The sequence below is a fragment of the Lytechinus variegatus genome, chromosome 2 (assembly GCF_018143015.1).
Source record: "Lytechinus variegatus isolate NC3 chromosome 2, Lvar_3.0, whole genome shotgun sequence".
NCBI classification, from domain to species: domain Eukaryota; kingdom Metazoa; phylum Echinodermata; class Echinoidea; order Temnopleuroida; family Toxopneustidae; genus Lytechinus; species Lytechinus variegatus.
The window spans coordinates 67156111-67182719 of NC_054741.1; the positions used below are offsets into that span (position 1 = coordinate 67156111).

General features: G+C 37.0%; 1 protein-coding gene across 1 annotated transcript in view; it reads left to right on the top strand.

Moving 5' to 3' along the window:
- The window catches only part of LOC121408733 (splicing factor, suppressor of white-apricot homolog), a 45277-nt gene that overhangs the window by 8543 nt on the left and 10125 nt on the right, over positions 1 to 26609 (top strand). Inside the window, exons 2-8 of the mRNA XM_041600344.1 lie at positions 105 to 268; positions 11057 to 11173; positions 11473 to 11615; positions 16534 to 16768; positions 23734 to 23873; positions 24827 to 25037; positions 25404 to 25611. Of these exons, the coding sequence (XP_041456278.1) occupies positions 105 to 268; positions 11057 to 11173; positions 11473 to 11615; positions 16534 to 16768; positions 23734 to 23873; positions 24827 to 25037; positions 25404 to 25611 (1218 nt within the window). The remainder of the gene's footprint in view (positions 1 to 104; positions 269 to 11056; positions 11174 to 11472; positions 11616 to 16533; positions 16769 to 23733; positions 23874 to 24826; positions 25038 to 25403; positions 25612 to 26609) is intronic.

Here is a 26609-nt window from a genome sequence, read left to right on the forward strand (position 1 = left end):
TTTGTTATATCTTTTGGGCTATTAAAATTTACTTCCCCTGGATATTGAAGGTTCTTTTCATTGATTAAAGTCGTGTTTATTTGTTTTGTCTTCTTATTATTTAGGTATGATGGAAGAGGTCATCTACATGAGCTAAGAGATTTTGAACAGGCAGCATGGAATGAAGATAACCAACTATCCAAAGAGGCAGCACGCATAGAAGCCATATGCGATGAAGAACGCTATATGGCATTGCATACAGACCTCTTGGAGGAACAAAATAGACATGGTATGGACTGGACTTCATTGCAATTTGATTTTTCAAATTTGGCAAAGATGAACAAATATTATGAGCTTTAATATCCAGGGAGAATATTATTTGGCCCACTCCAAATAATATCTCTTTTACATGTACCTTTGCATTCATAATGGTAGAAATCAGCCAGCCCCACAATTTGTGTGTAGCCCCTGCATTATTATAATTTTTATTGTGAACATGTATGTGACTTCTGGCTAGGGCCAAGTCAAGTTGGGGATTTTTTTTAATACCCATCTTTGATTAATATAGTATTTCAATAAATGTATGTAGGGAACTGGAAAATTGAGAAACAAATTATAAACACTACAAAATTGATGTGTTTCCATGTTTTAAAACTCCTGAAATTGTTTACCTACATGTAGACATAGAGTCTATAATATAAATCTGAACTTTAATCAGTGAAATTGAACAATGCAAGAATGATTTGCATCTAGTCCTATTTTCTTTCTCTTGTTTTTCTTTAAATCTTTTTCAGAACTCCAATCCCAATGTTGGGATATTTTGAAGTTATGCTTAGTTTCACAAAACAGACCCGATTCGGGCAGGATTCAGAATTTGCAGATGAAGTATTTTTATGTCACACACTACTTTTTTAGAATGTAGTTACAACATATATACAAATGTTTTAATTTTTGGTAGATTTACATGTACTGTAGAAGCCTTCCAGTGAATCACAATCAATTATTAATTGTTCCATTAGGAGTTGAATAGATGACTGGATAAAAAAAGAAAATAATAATAATTACCTGAGTGCAAAAAACAATTCGTATGTGACATTATCAATTAATATCATTGGCCCCCTTTAATATTCTTGTAGAAATATTGAGGAGATTGAAACAATACCGTAGGGTTCATTCACAAGTGGCTGTTTCCTGTAATTGTACACATGATAGTCTGATGTAGATATATACATCTTCATTGATTACTGTCTTAAATATATGTCGGGTGGTGGCATAATTATGCTAACAAGCAGAATCAAGCATAACAACTAGCAAGCATCCTTGCTATGGGGCAAGAACACATCGTGGTGTCTGTGTGCTGGCTGGCTGTGTACATGATGGCCTTCTACTAGATCTGGTATTGTACGCTTTATGTCTTTATTATCTATTTGGGAAGAGAAGCAAATATGAAAATGAATCATATTTTATGAAGTTTCATTAGTGGGTTTGTAAACTCTTTAATAGGAAAACAGGAAAACATAAGTTGTTAAATTGGAGAATTACTTTGCAGTAACATATTTCATGATATTCATTTAATATGAAACATGTCACTGCAAAGTACTTATACAAATATATCAGCTTTCACTTTGATTGGGTTTCTATCACCTTGCAAATTTAGCAAGTGAGTTTCCTCTTTTCAGGGTTTCCAAATGTTAGACCGCTAATTCTGATTCTGAATATTATCCCAATTTGAAATATCACAATGTTATTTGTATTGGAGATGCAATCAGTGATTAAAGATCATGTGTAAAAAAAAAATTAAGGGGTGTTGTGCAAAATACCCAACTTATTTGAAATGATGTTTAGGTTTTTTCTGATTCACCCAATGATTTAGTTTGTTTTAATAATCGGTGATAGATATATTACTAGTTTCTTGTATGCAAAGACTGCCAGACCTGTGCAACTTTGTGTTTAATTTTAATACATAGCATATCAAAGAGATTAACAATTTTGTGGTGTCTGTCAGGGAAGAAAATTATTTTTATTTTTTTAACCACATTGAGGTGATGGCTGAATTTTGGGGGATATTTCTTTAATTTCAAGGGCTACTTTTTTTCCCAGTGAGCAATTAGGCTGTATTATAAAAGCATTCTCATGTACATGTTAAAGCCTTTTTGTAGAATGATTCTGTACATATTGGTGCAACTTCAGAAAAGATGGGCATTCCATTTTGCAATTTTTAGGGGCGATTTTGGGTGTAGTGAGAGCAAAAATTGACTTTTGCCCTCATGTATTTCGTACATTGGTGTCTGTTTATCTTTGGGGTTATTTTTATTATGACACAGCCGGTTTAAAAGGTTGTTTGATGGAATTATAAGTGACAGGTGAAAACCTCTTGCTCAGACATGATACATGTCTTCCTCATTATGCCAGTTCACCCAGCTTGACATTTCAGTAGCTTTTGCTTTGCCCCTCTCTTCATCGCAGCCCTGCCCAGTCTGCCTGCCCGCAAGACATTCACTCATCCCTGACATAGATATGGGAGGATGTGCTAGATTTTAATTAGTTTGTCATGTGCACAGACTGCCAGGCTTCATGTGCACACTTGTGTTCCATGATTAGCATTGATTAGACTAATTTAGGTAGCATATCACCCAGGGAGGGGGGGGGGGAATATGAATATTTCTTGTGTTGCGGCTATAATTCCTGCTTCTTTTCTACCAAATATGTATTGAAGGGTAATTGAGCCCCACAAAAAGATACAGGGCCATGTAAGTTGCAACTTACTTACGGAGGCTGAGAGATGGGGGCTTTTAATGCGTTGGCTTTTTTTCTTACTGGAGCATATCCAGGTACATGAAGTATTCATGGCCCTTTTTACTGCTGGGATACTCATTGTGCAACATGAAAAAAAGAGTAAATGAAAGTATTTGTAGTAAACACTGATATGAGAAAAAACTAGTGTTAATTGTCGCTATTTAGATTGAAGATCTAGATCTGTATGATGGGGTGACCATAATTTGCGCATATTTCAAAATATCATGAAGTTGATATATTCATTAAAGAATTTCTCACATTTCATACAAAATTGATCAAAATCATGAATACCAAACGAAAGGCAAATCTTAGAGTCAAAATCTCACGACAGAATTTTTATTAGGTCAAGAGTTTCGCTGGTATCGTGATCTCAAAATTCTATGACGATAGATTAGTGCTCGCTCGGCTGAAAAAGTGTCAAATGTGAAATCATGAAATAAATTCAAGGAAAAAGACCTGACAAATGGCTTGAATGCCATGCTTATTTTGCTAATTTCTCAGCAGTTAGGCCTACGTGTAGGTCTACATAATTTTTTGCAGAATCCTTTGGCACATATTCTGCTCATAAATATTGACACTTGGATGGTCATTTTATTGGATTCTGTATGAACTTCAGTGTTACCATCTAGCTAACAGTTACATGTATCTTTTTAGAATTTTCATATAATACTTGTTTTCAAATGCACACTCCTAAACATTGTGACAATGTATTGTTTTGATGGTGCATGTCTTGAAGTGTGATCTAATTTTTACAGATTTTGATTATATTAGCTTTAAAATATTGTCAAAATTGCATTAGGAAGTTGGCCTATGTGTTTCTAATCTGAAGAGGAGGTTACTTTGCAAAAATTCTGTCTCTGCCATTCATTATTGAACTAGGCCTAGTCTAAAGGCACAGTCCTTTGGTTTTCGCAATTTGCATAGAGCACAATGCAGAGTCAGAAATTTGATTCACTATGTACTGAGGCTTTCTCTATAGACAGAGAGTTTGGAGCCTAGCCTTCACTCTAAACACATTGTATACATGTAGGCCTACATGTAAATTGGTTCAAGTGTCAAATATGAGTCTGTGCATGCAGACTAGCCTCTAGCCTATTACCATGATTGACAGAAAGTTGGGAAAGTTGTTTAAATATTGGGGGGGGGAGGATGAGTACAGATAATGGGAAGGGGGGAATAACACATTACAGATATTTTTGGACAGAAGGATAAAAAATGTACATATGTGATATGTCCTTATTTTTGTCTCACCTGCGAAGCAAAGTGAGACTATAGGCGCCGCTTTTCCGACGGCGGCGGCGGCGTCAACATCAAATCTTAACCTGAGGTTAAGTTTTTGAAATGACGTCATAACTTAGAAAGTATATAGACCTAGTTAATAAAACTTGGCCATAAGGTTAATCAAGTATTACTGAACATCCTATTAGAGTTTCATGTCACATGACCAAGGTCAAAGGTCATTTAGGGTCAATGAACTTAGACCATGTTGGAGGATTCAACATCGAAATCTTAACCTCAGGTTAAGTTTTTGAAATGTCATCATAACGTAGAAAATATATGGACCTAGTTCATGAAACTTGGACATAAGGTTAATCAAGTATCACTGAACATCCTGCCTGAGTTTCACGTCAAATGACCAAGGTCAAAGGTCATTTAGGGTCAATGAACTTTGGCCGAATTGGGGATATCTGTTGAATTCCCATCATAACTTTGAAAGTTTATGGATCTGTTTCATGAAACTTAGACATAATAGTAATCAAGCATCACTGAAAATTTTGTGCAAGTTTCAGGTCTCATGATTAAGGTCAAAGGTCATTTAGGGTCAATGAACTTTGGCCGAATCGGGGGGTATCTGTTGAATTACCATCATAACTTTGAAAGTTTATTGGTCTAGTTCGTTAAACTTGGACATTAGAGTAATCAAGTATCACTGAACATCCTGTGCGCGTTTCAGGTCACATGACCAAGGTCAAAGGTCAATGAACTTTGGCCAAATTGGGTGTTTCTGATGAATTACCATCATAACTTTGAAAGTTTATGGATCTGATTCATGAAACTTGTACATAAGAGTAATCAAGTATCACTGAACATCCTGTTTGAGTTTCAGGTCACATGATCAAGGTCAAAGGTCATTTAGGGTCAATGAACTTTGGCAGAATCGGGGTATCTGTTGAATTACCATCATAACTTTGAAAGTTTATTGGTCTAGTTCGTTAAACTTGGACATTAGAGTAATCAAGTATCACTGAACATCCTGTGCGCGTTTCAGGTCACATGACCAAGGTCAAAGGTCAATGAACTTTGGCCGAATTGGGTGTATCTGTTGAATAACCATCATATCTCTGTAAGTTTATTGGTCTAGTTCATAAAAAGTGGACATAAGAGTAACCATGTATCACTGAACATCTTGTGCGAGTTAGAGTAGTATTCAAAGTCAGCACTGCTGCTATATTGAACCGCGTGATGCAGGTGAGACGGCCAGAGGCATTCCACTTGTTGAAATGTCATCATAACTTAGAAAATATATGGACCTAGTTCATGAAACTTGGACATAAGGTTAATCAAGTATCACTGAACATCCTGCATGAGTTTCATGTCACATGACCAAGGTCAAAGGTCATTTAGGGTCAATGAACTTTGGCCGAATTGGGGATATCTGTTGAATTCCCATCATAACTTTGAAAGTTTATGGATCTGATTCATGAAACTTAGACATAATAGTAATCAAGCATCACTGAAAATTTTGTGCAAGTTTCAGGTTTCATGATTAAGGTCAAAGGTCATTTAGGGTCAATGAACTTTGGCCGAATCGGGGGTATCTGTTGAATTACCATCATAACTTTGAAAGTTTATTGGTCTAGTTCATTAAACTTGGACATTAGAGTAATCAAGTATCACTAAACATCCTGTGCGTGTTTCAGGTCACATGACCAAGGTCAAAGGTCAATGAACTTTGGCCGAATTGGGTGTATCTGTTGAATTACCATCATAACTTTGAAAGTTTATGGATCTGATTCACGAAACTTGTACATAAGAGTAATCAAGTATCACTGAACATCCTGTTCGAGTTTCAGGTCACATGATCAAGGTCAAAGGTCATGTAAGGTCAATGAACTTTGGCCATGTTGGGGTTTTTTGTTGAATAACCATCATATCTCTAAGTTTATTGGTCTAGTTCATAAAAAGTGGACATAAGAGTAACCATGTATCACTGAACATCTTGTGCGAGTTAGAGTAGTATTCAAAGTCAGCACTGCTGCTATATTGAACCACGTGATGCAGGTGAGACGGCCAGAGGCATTCCACTTGTTTATTGTTTGAAATAGACATAAGAAATTAACTACACAGAAAATTTGTTTTGCCCAATTGATTGTGGGCCTGGCAGCCGCTGTGCAGCGCCAGATCGGCGAGGCTCCATCCCTTTGAACGACAAACAGTGTAGCAGCAAGTTCCAGCAACTCCCATCTTTTAATGTTTTTTGGTCTGACGCGGCTGAGATTTGAACTCCCAACCTTCTGGTTGTGAGAGGGACGCTGTACCAACTGAGTCAACATACTGGTATATAATTAATCCTTAAAACTAATTCTACTGTTGCGTGTGGTGTAGACACCTTGTGCCACCCAATACCATTGTCATTTTATAGACATAGTCATCTCTTGGCGAAAATCAATAGGGTAAACAGTGTAAGGCTCACTCTGTAGACAGTCCAAGGTGAATCCCAGGAGACACCATATGTGTATGTTTATTCTTGTCCAACAGCATATACCTGATGCTTCTATCTAGGGCCCCTGATAGATATGCTTTGGGTTTAAAGCCGCCTCCGATTCCGGATTTGGAACCGTCTTCATGACTGCAACTGAAGCTGCCTCGTGATCATCATTCCACTGATACACATGGTCTGAGGCAGGCAACTGTGTGTCTTCACATTAGCCGGCTTCACGTCACCTATTCATGTGACACAATTTGCCTATTGTTTATTGTATCTTTCGTTTGCACCATGTTCATGGTTTGTTAGCTACATTGTATATTTATTGTTTGCTGTTTCTCGTTCAGTGGTCAAGCCGTCCTGATACAATTACAGGACTGAAGCTGGCATGACACCAGGGGAGCGTTTCATGAAAGGACTTGTCAGACGTTTTATCCGACAAGTCCCATTTATCCGACAGTTATCATAAGAACAGTGTTTCTCAGCAAATCAAGGAAAGATGTCAGATCTGACAACTTGTCGGACAAAAATGTTGATGAAACGCCAACGGTTCCCAGGCTTCAAACTTCATCCAAAGGTGGACCCGGTTTGAACCGGTATCAGTCTGATTTTTAAAAAAGCGGGATGATACTCATAATCGAGCCGCCTCTGATGCCAGCCTCAGTCCACCTTTGGCGTATGTGTATCACCACCCTAATGGTTCCATAGCAATATGATAGAGGCTTCATGGTCTGTACCTAGACTTATGTCTGTTATGTATTGTGTTTGTGTGCACATGCATGTGCAATTGCCTGTACTGAGAACGTGATGTGTGATCACGTGTGACACTGCACTATCACACCATGGATTAAAAAAAAAAACTGGGGACAGTCCTTGTTTAAAAAAAAAGAATGTCCAGCCCCTCAAATAGCTGTCCATCGAGCCTCTTGTCGATTGTACTAATAAAGAATATGTCAGAAATTTGTGTGCACCCCTACTTGTAAGTTCCTAGTTTGTGTGGATATTTCGTAGACAAAGATCCCCACCTGTATGCTGAATTTGTGCACTGTAATATACACAACATCAACAGGTGAAGGTGAGCAGGATGTATCAGGGTCACAAAGACTGGTCACTGTACTTTCACATGATGTGAGCTGTTGAAACAGGATATGGCTACATGCTTTTATCATGTATGAAAAAATGCAAATAAATCTCTTTCCTGCCCCGTGATATATAAACTAGAGACATTTTTTCTGAAGATTACAATTCATATTCAATATTTATACATTCCAATATCATTTAATGAATATTTTGATGGAGCGATGGCTGAGTATGGTATCTATGTTATTCCATACATTACCCCTATAAAGCCCCCCTCCTTTATCCTTGCCCCTCTAAACCACTAGCCTTCCCCCTCTCTAATTACCCCCTCACTTTCTCTTTCACTCTCAACCTCTCTCTCTCTCCCATCTTCTATTATCCCTGCCCCTATCCTCTCATCCCATCTTTCTTCTATACACATTTGCCTACATGTACCTCTCTCTTCTATCTCTCTCTTCCCCTCACCCATTTATACACCCCCTTTCACTCTCCTCCTTTCCCCCCTTTGTATTATATGACTCTCTCATTTAATACTTGTTTAATCATTTCTCCATCGACATCTTATTCCTTTCCCTTTCTCTGCCTTCTCTAAACCTCCCATTTCCCTCTCCTTTCACTCTCCTCTCCTATCTCTACCTCTCCTACTACCTGTACCCATGGAACTACTAGGGCTGCGTTTATGCGACCTCGACCCAGAATCATGATTTGAATCACCATTTGAATCATGATTCAAAACAGCAGCATGAATCACGATCCGACAGAATCAGCGTTTATACGACCATCTTTCTAATTCTGTTTCTCCCTGAATTCGGGCCGATCCAGTGCGCATCACAGTGCGCAGTTTGACCCAGGAAGTATAGGTCAACATTTTCGCACGTGTTTCTAACTTCACGTCGGCTGCTAGATTTTTGCTGCCGCCGGAGCTAACACGCGATCGTTTGTGCAAGTGCAACGCTTACTCGGCTTCCGAAAAATAAATCTTTTACTTCCAGAATTCCGTGTATTGTACCTCGTATTGTTTTTGATCGGGAACCAGAAGGGGTCATCATCCTCCCTCCCACCTCCCTATCGATTTTTCTTGTCTATGATGGTCCTGTACTGGGCACGAATTCTGTTAATTTTGTCTCGACAGGCGGTGCCACATCTCCGTTGAAATCCCTCCCTCGCAAGCGCCGCTGAAAGGGATCGTCTTATTTCTGTGAATCCTGGTAAGGGATGCTTGTGCTTCAGGCTGAGCCCAAAGCACAAGCAGAGCCTGGATGAAAACAATGAAATATACAAATGACGCTACAGTACAACCCCGGGGGTACAATACACAGAATGATAATTCCTAAATGCTGGCAATACTGCTACACGAAAATTAACCTGCACGAAACACAGCGCGCGCCTTTGAGTCGAACCCGGAAGAAGCACGACACAATGACGTCATAGAATCATGATTCAAATCACGATATCGTTTATACGACCTTTTTCGTTCGTGATTCTACAGAAACGTCTTTCCAAACGCCCCTTTTTTCGTGTTTCATGTTTGTGATTCTAATCATGATTATATTCAATTTCGACTAAACGCAATCGTGATTCTGCAGAATCGTGATTTGAATCATGATTCTAATCATGATTCTAGGGTACAAAAGTGTCGAATAAACGCACCCTAGGTCCATGCTCTACCTAACTGCCATCGGCTTTCTGTTTTTACTTCTCATGATCAACCCTTTCCCTCGACTCTTTTCCTTTCCCCTCCCAGAGAGTCCTAGCTACTCTACACCTCTCCCATCTCTATTCTCTACCTACCTCTTTTCATATCTCCTTTCTTTTCGCTGACCATTTCCTTCTCTTTCCTGTAATAAATCTTACTCCTCACCTTACCCCTCCCTTCTTTACATGTCTCTCTCTCCCTCTCCCCACTCTCTTTCTTTCTCAACCTCTACCTCCCCTCTCTTATTTTCTCTGTACTTTCACAGCCCCAGGCTATATCATGTCCTCTCCTTTTTCATGACCGCCCCCGCGGTTCCCTTCTATTTACCCTCATTCCCTCCCCCATCTTCTCTATACTCCACCCCCTTTCTGCTTCCTTCCCCTTTTCTTCCCTCTCCAACCCCTCCCTTATCCTATGTTTGAGCCTTATTCAGAAGTGGTGAAATATTTAAGAAAAAGAGCATTGAACTTTACCTAGTTTCGAGTTAAACCATTTACCTCCTGAGATACCATGCACTTCAGAAGCCCAAATCAATTGAACCCATAGAAATAGTTCTATGCAAACAGAGAGTCAAGTGACATTTCTTCAGTGCTTCCACACCTGCCAGATCTGGAAAAAAAAATACCTTCAACCTTGTTTTATAAATATGTAACTTTTATCAACTAACATGGAAATCTTGATTTTGATTGGATGTTCAATCCTGTGACCATGGTAGTTACATGTGGTTTCTGTAATTGTAAGTCCTGTATGAAACAGGCCCACTTGTATTTTGTCAGTTTGGCAACAAAGTAGGCCTACCCATGACTGAGAAACCCCCCAAAGTACATTTAGTAGGTACATGTATGTTGAAATTAAATGAGCTTTCACAATGGTTTCTCTGAGGTCTCAGGGATACTTTAGGATGCAAGCAAATCATGTGAGCTAACTTGTGAGGACAGACACCAATAATGAAATGGAAATACTGCTTATTGCGTTTTTCAAACAGCCATAACTCATAATGTTCCTAGTTGGATTTATTGACACAAATCAAAGTTATACCAGGATTGGATTACCTTTTAGTCTTATAAGCCACAGTGTGTAACATTTTTATCTGGTTCAGGCAAATGAGAATGCATTCTCATAATTTTCAAGTATTTTTGTTCCTATTGGGCAGGTGTAAAATATGCCTGTCCAGTGGCAAAACAAATCTACATGTATTGTAAAATGGATGGTTTTGACTTTTCATAACATTCCTTTAGGGAACAAGTGGCAATTAATAACCGAAGCATTGTTTGTTTCAGCCATCATCACAAGATGTAATTTATAGGCTCTCCTGTATTAGGATGTAACTTGTATTGTCAGGAGCCATTATAACATTGTGAAAAGGTAGCCAAATTCTGCCTGCAGCGACAGAGAGGAAATGAGAAAGATGATTAAAATAAGAAATAAAATTGAAGGGAAGATTGTTCAATCTAAAGTAGGACCAGGGGAGTGTTTCATCAACATTTCTGTCCATCAAGTTGTCATATCTGACAATTTTTCTTTGTTGTGATTGGCTGAGTAATATCTCGTTTACTATGGTAACTGCCAGATAAGATATCCTTGTTGGATAAAATGTCCCGACAAGACCTTTCATGAAATGCTCCCCAGGTGCTCTTCAGAAAACGCTGGAAAACAGTAAAATTTATTCAAAGTTTGGCCCATCCAGCTTTGCCAATAAAACTCATTATGTGGTCATAGCTAGCCATAATATGTTGTGAAAAAATATCTGATAGCTATTGATGTTAAACCTTATTCGTTAATACTTTTTGTTTTGACAGAAGAGGAACTGAAACGTTTGAATGAAGCAATTACGTCTGACCAAGGTTACAATGCCATGGCATTTGGCTATGGTAATGAAGATTATGATCCGATGCAACCAACTGAAGATGAAAGAGGTAAGATCAATTGCACAAAGTTTAAAATCAGAAATAATGAGAGATTCAAATAGTGATATAAAAAATTGATTGAAATAAAATTAGCTTGAAGGGGTTGTAATGAACAATATTCACAAATATTTGGATGCCTCCTTGAAGTTTACAGTTTTATGTACAGGGACTGCTTTAAAATTGATGGACAAAACAACAAGCATGGTCTCCTTTTACAACGGGTTCTTTCAAGTATATTAACTTGACAATAATTGTCACTGATACCGTTTCAACTTTATAAATTCAATTTTTGTTTTGTGATTTATTAGAAGCGAGACAGAAGAAGCTTGTAGCCTATGGCTTTGACCCACCCACATATAAAGAAGAAGACAGCTCTGCTACTGCTGCTGCTGAATTGGAGGAACCTTTCATAGCACCTCCACAGTTAAAACTACCACCGGGAATGGAACAGGTAATACTAGCATTTGGTCTACATCTGAGATAGTCAAAGATTGCATGTTCTAAAGCCATTTGGTCTACTATTAATTTTGGTCTATAAGTCTATTAGTGTACATAGTGTTCACTACACTTGGTCTTTTACTCATTTCGTCTAATTTTCCTTTTTGTCTTACACCCAGATGGTGTAATTCTCACTGTGTCTTCTAATTACTTTCAATTTGTCAAATGCAAGTTTGACAGTTCATCTAATCATGTAATATCATGTATCAGGTTATTGGTGTTAGATCAATGGGATATCAAGGCCTGGTCCCACTGGCCGACGGACACAAAACGTATTTGTAAAGGACATAGCGGACGAGCAAAATACTGGGGGTGGCTCCATCCGTTTTCATCTGTTCCAGAAACGGACAAAATTAGGGAAACATAACAGAAAGTAACGGACGTAGGTAGTACATGTATGTAGCGCGGATGTTAAATGGATTTTCATCAGAAACCTAGAGGATGAAAATGGATGGAAGTGGATGACAGCTCAGCAGGGGTTACTGGGGGTTTTGAATACTTTATTTACAAGATGCATACGCTTACATCCTTTCTATTTCCGTGCTACTAATGATGTATAGATGTTCGATGTACCTCATCTTTCCTCCCTCTTTCCGTTGTTCGTCTTTAGTGGATGTGAGATGGACATGGACATTTGTTGCTTGTATATAATGCGGATTCACATTGTAAAGGAGTGAAAGTTCATCCGTTCTAAAAGTTTTGTGCAGCTCAAAACTTTTTGTGCTGATGAAATCACAGTGGACAGATGCTCGATGGATAGAGCGTATGAAAGCATGTATGCAATGAGTACAGAACGGATGCATAGCATTTTTCAACGGATGGCACAATTTTTTTTTCAGTTGTACATCAGCTTAGCATCCTTAAGTGCAGTGGGACACTGCGTTTAAACGAAATGTAGCTGACTGGCAATTAGAGAAAATGGTAAATAGCAAAATTGGAATTAGAAAAGAGGTTAATAGACAAACTGGCTGTACAAGAATGAGGATTAGGTATAATGGAATGCAGCTGATGGAATGATACCAAATGGGAAGTAGACAAAGTGGGTGTAGGCAAAGTGGGTGTAGGCAAAGTGGCAACGCACTGATATAGGGAATGTTCTCCAGATTTTTCCACTGCTAGAAACACACCCCAACCCCCCCCCCAACGAATAAAAATGCAACACACATCAAAAGTATTATGTTGTGTTATGAATATGATGAAAGAAGAAAGAAAGTAGGTCACACCAACAATGTTATAGAAGTTAGAACCATGATTAAAATTTGCATTGCATTCAATGGGATTTAATCAAGTATGGTTTTGCAGAACCACCTCTCAGAATATACCTATTTCAGTGTTCCATGATTTGCACTTGGAAAAGTGTTCACTTCTACCTCACTATGAAAAATCACTTGAATGCAATCATGAATTGAATTTGAATTTTTTTAGAAATTGGTTTATCAATGATGAGTGAATGTCGAGTGAATGTCGAGGAAAAGAGGTACATGTATAGACATTGAAGCCAAATTTGTAACTGTAAGCACAGTGAGCAATGACTTTGATAGAAAGCTTTTAGAATTAAGGCAAATGCTCTCGTGTTATCTGACTCATTACTCACTTTCAGCAAGCAAAACATTAATTAAACTCAATGCCACAACAGTTTGACAAAACACATATCATGTGGGCAAAACATGTGAATAGCTCTCACAACATGGGTTGTTGTGGTACTGTTTACTTGCACATAAATCATTTTTCCGGACATTGATTTTAGGTTTCTAATTGGAGAATCTGATCCTGAAATGAAATGGTATTTTATCCATGGTGATGAGCAATACAAAGGTCTTGAGGTCATCTGACTGTGATCCAATGTATCACTCTATACATATAACCTTGGATAGACTTGGCTCGACATGGAGGTACATTTCAGCCATACATGTACATACTCTTTAGTTTCATAGAACAAGGGTGGGGGGGGGTCACAAAGATCTAAGTATGACTAGAATTTATGCTTTGATATTTAACATGCAGTAACATTGATTAATGATATGTAATTATATTGTACAGCAATAACGAGCATCATCTGACAAATGTAGTGATATCTTGAATGCCATGTCACACAATTGGGAATTAAGTCCTATTCGAAGTCAGACTTTTAGATCCATGCGAAATACCCCCAAGGGAAGCTAATGTCAAGGCGTGATTACATTTTCTATTATAGCTCATTGTAAAGAAAGACCAGAGGTTGGGAGACCTTTGTTTGGATTGTGTTGAGAGTGGAGCATTGATAGATGGCAGCGATCCTCTGTTAATCTGCATACATTATCACAGACTGGAAAGTCATCTTCTTTCCTCTATCATCATCTCCCTTGGGAAGATATGGAATAGGCTTGGTTTTAACACCTCCTTTAACCACACAAATTGAGACATGTAGGACTACATGTACATGATTGATATGGTGGCAGACATGTTTAAAGAGTAGTCCAACCCATGCACATGTTTGTGCACATGGATATAAAAATTTGGGGAAGAAATTGGAGAAAGAGGGGGAAAAGAAAATGTTTAAGCCAACTGAGTTAGATTCACTGTACAATGAGAGGAAAAAAGGAATAAGGAAATGAAATTTTAAAATGTGTTTTACAGGATAAATTTTACAATTTTTTTGAAAATTAATTTCCAACAAGTTCCCCAATCAAAATAAATACCCGAATGTTTTGGGTTTTTTTTAAATTAAAGCTCAATATTTCAAAGCATGCTTTGGGCTGAAAATTTCAGGATTTAATCTTTGTCTTTAGCTTCTAATATCCTAAAAGAGCCTGTTTAGAGAGATAAAAATATGCTGAGACCATATGCTACTATGTGGAATTGTGGATGTCTGAGATTTACAGGAAATAAATCTGTTGAAAAAATTAAATGGCTACTACACTTTTATAAGATTTGCATTTTCTGTTCTTGTACAGTCTGCCACCAGTATAATGATACTGGATTGTAATCCACATTATTGACCCTTTCACTCAAGGCTTTCAACCCCCAGCTTATAATGCCCAAACATGTATAATACACTCCTGTACCAGTTGGTGTGAACTACAAATACATATTGAGCTACATGTGTACATGTATGGTCTTATGTACATGTAGTTGAACATGAGTATGAGTCTCTACCTGTTAATCATGTTCGGTGTGGGTACCCGGTCGGAAATTTATCCCTTGAAATGCTAGAGCACCTTATATGCAGAGCTCTTTGATTATTAAAGCCAGGATAATACTATGTAGTGTTTAGAGTTCAGACACATTTGTATTAAATGCAACATACACTTGCATATTAGTCATCATTATTCTGCAGATCTACGAAATGCTAGCACCAAGCTCTTTTTGCCATTCTTCGGAGAGAGTGTTTACCTACATGTTCTTTCACTATTCCAAGAACTGTACTTGTGTACCCTATGTCAATAGCCGATGCCTTGAATTTTGGCATGAACTGAGACACACCCTTGTCAACATGATTACACAGTTGCCCTTCTTGACAACAAAATATATATTCTGTGAGAACAGAATCTACTAAAGTTAACATTGGAGTGTTTGTTAATGCATGAATGAATACTTTGCACAGGAAAATGATTCTGGTAGATTAATTACTCTTATTCCAATTTTCAACAAATGATACATTAACCCACATGCGCTTGTGTTGGTTTACAGTTACATCAACTATGTCAGAGCTCGATCTATGATGATACATGTACATGTACTATGACAATCTATTTCAAAGAATTTCTCTTACAATTTCTACTTTATGTGACTACTTATGTTTGGCTTTAACTTTATATTTTTATTTTGAAAAATACTTCTGGAAGACAAGTTTGAATAAAAAATAATTAAAAAGAACTTGATGTAAGCAATAAAAAAAATTCTAATAGCTTTCCATATCTAACATTAATTTTGATTTAAGATATTTTCACATTGAAAATAAATTTGCTATGCAGGTTGCATGTAGAATAAATGTAACTTTATCCTTATAGTCACCTGCTGAAGGATAGTTCATTTTTATAAAGGTACCAAAATAGTAGGCAGCATCGCATATTGACTATGTATTACAAAAAAAATGCTGGTAGGAACAAACATGACATTGTGAGTGTTACTTTTAAAGGGGAAGTTCACTCTGACACAGTGGATATTGTTTAAATAGCAGAAAAAATTATAACAAAATATTGTGGAAAGTTTGAGAAAAATCCATCAAAGAATAAAAAAATTATTAGAGTTTTAGTTATTTGATTTGTGACGTCTTATATGAGCAGCATTAATCCTACATAGCAAATGGTAGGGAAAAAAGGTTTCTCAGAAAATTGAAAATTGTTTTTATGTACCTTTTGTATATTAATAGACAAATCATTTCACACCTGATCATGAAAATAAAACAAAAATAAGTGATCAGGAACCATTGAAAAAATGAAATTCATGCATTTTATATTACATATCATATGGGGCAGTTGCTCATTTATGATGCCACAAAACCAAAACTTAAAATTCTAATAAATTTCTTAAACTTTGTCTTTAACAGATTCTCCTCAAACCTTGACCAATATTTTTTTAATTATTTTTTCTGCTAGTTTTACAACAAACTTTTCTTCAGGGTATACTTCCACTTTAAAAGTATTATTTACTGAATAGTACACAGGTAGAGTGTACACATAGACCAATTACTTTGAGAAATAACAGTTTCTATGATTTTCCCTTCAAAGTGATGATTTTATGTTCTCCATTTTTGCCTTGTCCACATATATTGTATTGCGACCAGTTGTCAATGGGTGCTTTATGTATCTAAATTTTGACAATCATTACAAAACCATCCTCTTTATCAGGACAATTATGCATCCCTTTTTCAACTTTTTCATTCGACACAGCCAATGACATTGAAGATACATGTTATCATCGAAAAGACAGCAATGTTTGTGCTCAACCACGGACCACAGATGGAAATCATCGTCAAGACCAAACAGGCCAATAATCCACAGTTTGATTTCCTTCAGTTTGACCACTTTCTCAACCCTTACTACAAACACGTAATGGCAGCCATTAAATCAAAGATGTACATTCCCACAATGCTCCAAGCACCTGAATCGGACAAGAAAAAACAAGGTGAGCTCATTCAATGTTTCTCTGTTGCATTTGATTTTGTTTTTAACCAGAATGAAACCCTTGGAACAATTCAGCTTGTGTCAAAACAGACAAGACATAAGATCAATGAACGTTTGAAAAATGTGTACAGACAATAAGAAAGAAAGAGCATCTGAATGTCAAGAACGGTAGTACTATGAAGTTCCAATGAGGATGCAACCAAGGAGTGTGATGTCAAACTTGAAACAACTCACCCATTCAAAGAAAAAAATACAACCTAAAGCATTTAAAAGAGTAATGGGGAAGTTTGTCATGTGTATTCACTTATCTCAAGGGGATAGGACAAAGTTTTAGAAACCACTTTGAGATTCTACCTCTACATTATTGGCCTATTAATTAGGAAATTGAGAGAAAGTAGGAGTGGTTTAATTTGAAAATGAATATGCGAGCTATTGTTTTACTTGTTCAAGTTGTTGTGAAAACACAATGTACCAACTGCATCTTGTTAAAAAAAAATGCAAACTTTTAATGATTCATATACTTGTATTGTGAACAATAATATTTTAAAAGAGCATGTTCATAACACCAACTACCACGTTCGGTTTGGATCACATGAATATGAATGACCATTGAGTTCTACAAGGCAGAAGGGGAGTTTTACAGTATTTATGTGTTCATGCAAATAGAAAAAACAAGATTTGTAATTCCTGGGCTTTGTAATTTAGAGATACTGTACAATCAACTGCACAATTAAACATAGCTGTAAATTTACAGCAGTCCATATGCAAAGAGTTACAATACATCTGCTTATGTTACAAACCAGATTTTATTTTTCTGAAAAAAAAATTCACACAATTATTACTAAAGCATTGTGACCTCATGAAAAGATCCTCATAGGTTCAAATATCTTCAACTAGCCACTGCAGGACATAGTGATGTCATTATAAATCATGGGGAAAAGCTTTGACCTATGTTATTTTCAAGTCTTTTGCAATTGTATTAATATTTGCATGAATGTAGAATTGTTTTTAACTGAACATGTTCCAAACCTGGATTCTCTGTCGTCTTCAAGTGCTTGAAGTGAAAATGATTCTAATGATTATTTGCACATAACTATTAAAGAAGTGTTTTCAACTGGACAATGATCACGGCACATGTGGCCTCTTTTTGTTGACATACAAGAAATGAATGATTGTCACACTTGAAAGCAAATTGAAATAACAAACTCATTGTCAGTCAATAGTATTGATGCATGGCTAATGGTGTATGGCTAATGATGCATGGATTCTGACTGTGATATACAAAGAGGATGATTTTCTGTTCCTTCATGATATTCTGTGAAGTGCAACATTAATATGTTGAAATACCAAATATTGTAAAACATGTTCCCTCCATTATTAGTATTATAAAACTTTAACTCATCGTGAAATGTGGAACATGTCAAGGCCTACATGTACATTGTTACATTACAGCATAAATTGGAAAAAATATATAGTAGATGAAAAAAGCACTCCAAGGCCAGTGAGATCCATGGGCATATGAAAAAGTTGGAAAATTTGAATCTGCAAATAGCTTCTGTACACAGTGTATGATAAATTAAAAAAAGAAAAGTAAGTTTGTGACATCAGGACCTCTCATTTGCATACTTGTATCAGCCAATATATATAGGGGCATAAAAGAAAAAAAAAACTCATAAATTTATCATTTTACAAGAAATATTGATGAAATTGTCAGTGTTGTGTGTTTGATTTTTCTTATTTAATCATTAGTTATAAAATACATATGTACATGTATTGTATTTCATCAACATGAACTATTAAAAGCTTTAGATGTGTGTTTGTATTTGAGATGTATACACCTCTCATATTGTACATGAATACACCTGCATGAAATCTGATGTCTCTATAACCTAGTAAACTGATAATGACCTACATTCACAGTTTCAATTTCCTCTACACAAATACACATGTTTACAATTTCACAAGGGTACTGTCTGGCAATGGTTCAATCATGAGAATATTTATCTGCATTATAATATGCAATAGACTTGTTCAGATGTAATTTTCTACTCAGAACTAGGTTCTCTGATAGGAGTTAATTTTTTTCGTCACAGTTACCTTTAGCTACTCCAGAGAAAATTCAGCAGTATCTTGGGCGGAGTTTACATTGTAGATGTACTAACTCTGTGAGTTAACTTCAACCTTATCCCAATGGGCACATGTACTAGTTTCTTACATGTGTGACCATTACTATTAAGATTAATATTCATGAACAGTCAGCATGTCTGAACCGCACTAATTTTGTATGAAAGGATCAATGATACATGGAAGTGTACAAATTAAATTGGACTGTCATGGTCATGACATTCCAAATATCTTTTAATCTGTTTATTCCTTATCAATATTTTACACATCCCAATACCGCTAATTGCATAATATACTCCTTATGCTTTTGTTTCTTTTCTTTCTTTCATTTTTTCCTTGTCATTTTTGCACAACATCAGTTACTGCCACATTTGTGTTTATTGTTATATAAGAAATGCAGTTTCAGTTTGTGATAACAAATTTTTATTCCCTATTTTACATGCATAACCTCATTTATCTGCAAAATTTACTAAAATGGCAGTCTTTAGCAGACACCAGTGGCGTACCTAGGATTTTCCAAGGGGGGGGAATTCGTCCGCCAAAAAAATTGACAAGCAAATAAAAAAAAAGGTCTTCAACCACAAGTACATGTAAAGGACATTTCGCACCAGAAAAAGAAATTGACAAGCAAAAAAAAAAAGGTCTTCAAGTTTAAAGGAGGGGGCCACTTGTTGCTCATCAGGGATTAGTTTTTGACCCTTATTAGGTACGCTAGTGGCTGACACTAATGGGGCATTGCAAGAAACTTACAATTAATTTCAAATTAATGGAGTCTCAATATGTCTTCAATTGTTTACAAATTTGCATTTGTTTGCTGATGTACTTGTTACAAGTATATGGTAAACTACTAATTTATATCAATTGTAAAGTTATTTAACAGAAATTCGCAATTAATTGCAAATGTTTTCTTGCAACTCCCTTTATGTGAAAACCTCTCATTTGAACCTCAAGTTTAGCATGAATGTTCTGATCAAAGTAATTGCCAAGGTTGAATCTCCCAAGCTACACATGTGTGTTCCATGGCCATTAGAAATTTTCAAAAGATAATGTGCTAAAAACATGAACTTCGAAGGGAAATTATCCTTGTGAAGGACAAAATAGTTTAGAAAATTAGCCATGCATACAACGGTACAGCTGCTCGCTTATTTCTGCTCTGTACATTAGCTCGATTCACGTTCCACTGTAGGAATAAGATGGATGTGCCTTACTAAAAAAAATTCTACCATCATCAATTTATAGAATGGGCCCATTCCATGTAGGGTGAGTTCATCATCTCTTTTGATTTGTACGAGAATTAAAGTTGAAAGGTACTTTTAAAGGGGTGGGGGAGGGGCTACTCCATTTATAACATGATACCTACATGTATATGTTCCAGGTAAAAGTCGAAAGTACATGTAGGGGCACTGGAACTAAATATTGGTCATAAAATGGGGGGTCTCTGGAATAGCTCTTGGATCAACGATTGTTAAAAATGCACTGCTCTGGAACTGACCACATTAAAAATGGGAATCTACGAAATATGGTATGTTGCACTAGCAGTAGTGCAAAACCACAAGAAACCCCACCAAATTTGAGGGTCTCTGGAATGACTTCTATGACTTTCTAAATCATTGATTCTCTTGAATGGAAATTTAGGCTGAAAATGGGGATCTTGACTGCAGCACATATGTATCATACATTTACCCCCCCCCCCCCGTTTAAAAGTATGTTTTGGAGATGATAAATAAAATACAATTAATAGGGTTCGAAGAACCTGAGAAATCAATCTAGCAGCTCATTAATTGATTTGCTAGTTAATAGCTGACCAGACCTGGAGTGTGTTATGTAATCTGCACCAGTATGCCTGGGAGAAGAGAGTGAGGACAATAAGCTCTGACACATGAAAACTGGACAAACGAGCTTATTTTGAGACATATAATCATGATACAGGGTATAGATTGGGTATAGAAATCATCATGAGACCTGATAACAGTCTCAGACTTTGGGTATTGAAACCTCTGAAAAGCAGAAGTAAATTATGACTATCCAGAGTTCGGTCAAATTTGTGCATGTACTGCCCAAATTTTTATCACAACGGGCTAAGACTATAATTTGAAAGTCTATAGTCTTTTGCAAATGTCTTAAAACTCTTTACTCCCCATGACTTGCAACTTTCCTTTGATGATATTAACGAAGTATGAGTATAGGTTCTTACATGTACATTTGATCGATGATGTTGCCAGCCATTATAAAACCTAAAACCTTTGTGTAGGAAGGCAGAGACAGAAGAAAGGTAAGGGGGGGGGGGTGCTGTAAAGGAAGGGCAGATAGCAGGATGGAAGGTGATCAAAACTGAGTGAGAGGGGTCATAGTAACCAAGTAGATACATTGATGAAGGGAAGGAATGAAGAGATCTAGAGGGGCCTTATGTGGGATAGAGATGATGATATGTAAGGAATGGAAGCGATTGAAGGAGAGAAGTTGAAGGGGAGAGTTGGTAATGTTAAAGGGATCGCCAGCTCCCATTAGATGACAACTGGGGGAGTGTTTGATATACAGCTAAAGAGCTGAATGGAATGAATCTTTATTTAAAAAAGCATTAAAATAAACCATGAAACAATAAGGATAGAACCAACTCCTTGGTAGACCTATCAGGAGCACAAGATAGCTAATGGTAAGGTTGTTCCATCTGAACCCATCTGATGGCTTTTAATTAATTTGAACACAATGTCAGTATTTTACATTGCTGGAAACCAGCCAACAATGTTGTACCATGCATAGATGTTGGATGCATTACAAGTAAACATTAGCCTTCCCGTTTTGATGCTTGTTTAGATTGGCAATTGCTCTGCCTCTGTCTTCGAGATTGCTTGTTGGTGGATGTTTCAAATAGAGTTATGGGTGAATTAAATTCATGCTACTGCTAGTGTGCACAGGATTTGCAGTGTGTCCCAGAAAAAAAAAGGAAAACCATTTTCCTGTTGGTCTGTAGTCTGTTACAAAAATGTTTAAAGGTTTTGTTCAACTTGCTCTTATTTATTTATTTCTTCTTTCATTTTTATCACACTTAGTAGAAATGATCCATGGGTAATACCACATGAGTGTTGTTGTGGATGATAGGGTCAAAGGTCATCTAGGGGTCAGAAGGTCAAGTCATTTGTTCAACTTGCTGTCATTTGTTTATTTCTACACCAAGTATGTTCACTCTTGGTACATACATGTACTGTATGATCCTTGGGTAAAACCAAGGAGTTGCCTTGGTACTACCACTTGTGTGTTGTTAGATATGATGGGGTCAAAGGTCATTTAGGGGTCAAGAGGTCATATTGCATAATTTAGTGATCGCAAAATCAAGCAAAACTTGTGGTTTGTGACCCACCTTGTTTTTCTTACATGTATTGGTGAAAATATAGGGATATTATGTTGAATTCAAACATTTACATTCCAGCACATTTTTTTTCATCATTTGTAAAATCCTAGCTGGTGTTACGTCCTGCCTCCCTCCTTTTGTCTACCATATTACTCTGACCTTCTTTGATGGCCCCTGCGAAGGTACTTGGTAAACTAGTCTGAGCTTCTCTCTCGTTATGGGTCGTGTGGATCTTATCTCAACCCAGGGCAGTAGCATAAAACATTAAGTTTTATACTAAGTACTGCCCTGCATCGACAGTTATGCGTCATGACCTGGGCCTATCTTAATTTTTATTATGTTTTCTATTGACTTTGTAAATTTCTTTCCTTTATTGTGATTTCAATAAAGTGATATCAAATAAAAAATCTTCAAGATTTTAGTCCATGTGTAATAAAAATTTTCTGTTTAGGGACCCATGTCTGAGTGAAGCTGTTGTAAGTTGAATTATTGAATTGAGAAGTATTTAAATGACAGAAAGAGGCACACAGAATTAAAGGATAAGAGAGACAGATAGTGAGATAAAAGCATTCTTTTTTGAAATCAGATTAAGTCCTAAACATAACTATTACGTAAGTTACCTGATATTTAGTGGGATAGAGGAATCTAGGCCAGTATAGAAGAGACCTGGAAAAATGGTTGATTTGAGTGATTTACTGTGAAATCAAGTGTGCGAATTTATAGACATCCTCCATGTGAAGCGTCTTTTTTATTCTTAATTCTTTTTACATTTTCCAAATTTAAACACCTGTTCAAAGTATCAAATGGATGCTTCTTATTTGTGAAAAATTCAAGCTGCCTTTAAAATCATTTTTTTTTGCATCTGGCACTGTTAAATCAGTGTTACTGTTAATTTTGGTACAGTGTTCTTTAGAATTATTAACATTATCAAATGAGAAAATCAACTAAGCTACATGTGTATGTATACGCTGAAAATCAAAATAATCTTCATGCCAGGAATAGGCTAAGCCAGGGTTCCCAGCCCATCAGGGAACTCAGAAATAAGAATCAGGGAATTGAGAAATACACTGTAATTCAAAATCATTGAAGCATTGGAAGAATTGCTTCAATTTTTAATGGTCACATACATGTAGATAGATCTATGAAAATACCTGTATGCAATTTTGCATCTTAGGTGAAAAACAAGGATACTTATATCTTTGATGTGGTGCAATTCATTAAATATTATGACAAACAGGTTATGAAATAAACAGGTTAGGAAATTTATTTAATTTCCTAGATAAATGTAGTATACATCTTCTCCATTTACATTGTTGTTGATGTATACTGTGCAAGTTCTTGGGTACAATGTATATCAAGTTGCTTTTTAAACAAAACAATATGACCCCATATGTAGTATGACTGGGTGTTGATGCATTAATAGAAATCTAGTCTTGATGCTTCAAAAGCTATTATCATATCTGTTTTTTTTTTCTTTGTATTTTGTTGCACAGGGGAGATTATCAGTAGACGTAGCAGTAATAGCAACAGTTTACAAAGTGATGATGACGATGATGATCTGGAAGGAAGTGGTTATCTTCACCCTAGTCTCTTTGCCCCGCCCAAGCCCAAACCATCCATCTCAGCAGTACAGGTACGTAAAGTTATTGCCTAGCCCAAGTCCAAACAACCCATTTCAGTACTGTATGTACATTGCCTTGTTCAAGTCCAAACCACCTATTTCAGCAGTACAGGACCCGTTTTATAAAAGTTACTATTATGGTAACTTTTGCTGTGGTTGCAATGCTCATCAATGACGGCTGAAAGACCTTTAAAAAAACATGAATTTTTGTTGATTTTTCAGAGGTCTCCCAATAAACCTACAATGGTCTTTGAGATCTAACACTGGTCTTCATGGGCTTCAAAACATTTTGAAATGGTTTAAAACGGTCTTACAACGGTCTTACAGGAAAATAGTCTTTCAGTGGTCTTTCAGCAGTCTTTCAGCGGCCTTTCAATGAACTTTCAAAGGTCTTAATAGTCTTTCAATTATCTTTCGGCAGTCTCAAGATTTTTGCGGAGATCACCGTAAGACTCATGAGATATCATTGAAAGATCATTCAAAGATCATTAAAAGACCAGGCAGAGTCCATGGAAAGAATTCTGAAAGATCACTTGTTGCATAAAAGATCTCTGAAAGACCATTGAAAGATCTCTATAGGACTTGTCTAAGACCAGTAAGACAAAAAATATCCATTAGTCTTTCAGAGTTCTTTGAGGGGTCTTTCTGAGCCATTCCACAGAGATGACAAAGTTCAGTGATCTTGAAGACCGCTGTAAGACCTTATCAATTTTAAGTCTTTCAGTGGTCTTTCAACGGTCAGGCCCCTATTCCACAGTACAGAGTCTTTTAAAGGTCTTTCAGCAGTCTTGATCTCTATGGAATGGGGGTGTAATTTTTATCACTATTACGTTTATCTCATGTCATATCACTCGTAACAAATTAACGACTTATGCAAATCTGAGCTGCAAAAGCAGGTTGATCCAGATCTGAGGGTTTAAAGTTTTTTGTTTAATTTCATTGTTTCTTTTTTTTTTTTGTTTCAGCATCCTCCTGTGAGTGTGCCCCCTCCTGACAACATTCCAGCAGCTCAGCTCGGCATCCATCATAGGGAACCCTTCCCCCTGATGGAACCGCACCAACAACCGCATCAACTCATGGCATACTATGAGGGGGAACCCGTCACCACCAGTGCACCTTTTCCTCTACCCCCAATGCTGGCCCCTCCTCCACCACCCATGGATCACAGCAGTGCAGGTCAGTGTCTAGTTTTGATGGTGATATTTAAGATGTATATAGCAGTTAATACAAATTTTTGTTAGCACTGAATATGAGTAGTAATAGAGATGATAATAATAATGATAGTAATTATAATGATAATATGCAAACTTTTCTTAACTTAATGCAAATGATTCTAAGCACTGCATATTACTAACCAGGTGTTAACACGGCAACCCTGATCAGGTGCATTGATGGAATTTCTACCTACTGGGTACTTTTTTTTACGGCACCTTCGTTGGCACTGGAAAATATAGATTAATGATGAGCTCGGGTTAAAATCAGTTTATCCCCAAAGTTTTGAAAGTGGGTCAATGTAATTTGCTCTCTTTCTTTTCAAAATAGGGGGTCCCATACAGATGAGTCATCCAATGGGACAGCTAGCCCCACCTGGTTTCTTGCCCGGCGAGCCACCCCTACCTGGCCCAGTCATGCCACATCATCACCCTGCCTTATCTTCTCATGATATTCCTCATCCTCATCCGCCTACTGCTATGTTGGGTCCTCCTCTCATAAGCCAGGAATTGGCCATTCCACATGCTTCTGAAGAAAGGTATGTACACCAAGCAAAAACAAGTATTTGTGGGGATATGAGCAATGAACCCCCCCCCCCCCCCCCCCCCGATTAAAATAGATTTATGGACGTGACATGCCTGGTTTCACAAAGAAGATGGATTTGAACACATCACATTAGGTACGGAAATGAAGGACTTCTCCTGTAGATTTTCCGATCTGTACTTCTGGTAATTGACGGTCTAAACAGTTTAAACTTGTGAAACTTTACGTGCGATGAGAAATGGAGGTTTTAAATCTTTCACCCCACCAAAATTTATCCGACATATGTTTAAACATTTCCACAGATTTTGCCTCCACTACTTCTGTAGGCAGTTTGTTCCAGCCAGAAATTACTCCTTGACTAAAAAATTTGCTCCTAAGTTCCAACCGAGATCGTCCTGTGAAGAGCTTGAACTTGTGACCTCTAGTTGCTGAATGGATTGCGGGTGTGAAAAATGTGTCGCTCGAGATCCCAAACTTTCCATTTAACAGTTTGTACGCAGTCATCATATCTCATCTTCTCCCAACATATCGGGTTGTTTCACCAAGAACTAGTGTGACTTAAAGTAAAGTGCCAACATGTCTTGATGTGCAAAACATTAACATGCCTGAGCATATTGGACCATTACGATGATGTATCTTCTACCACACAACTGGGGATTAAGTGCAAATGTTAGTCAAACTTCATTTTTGGCAAAAAGAAGCTGCTGTAAACTGCTTATCTATAAAAAGAGCCAATGGAGTAAATAAGAGAGTCAAAAGGGGCCTAAGCTTTCGATCCTAGCAGAATCTTCTTCGGAGGCAAGAAGATTCTGCTAGGATCGAAAGCTTAGGAAACTTCATTTTTGATAAAACAACCCCAATTTTAACACCATGGATCATACATATTTCATGTTCACTTTACGCTTATGCTTTGGACGCATATGATGTACATTTAGATTTCATTAAAGAAATGGGTCAAAGGTCATTTTCAGGTCAACTTGAAAGTATACATGC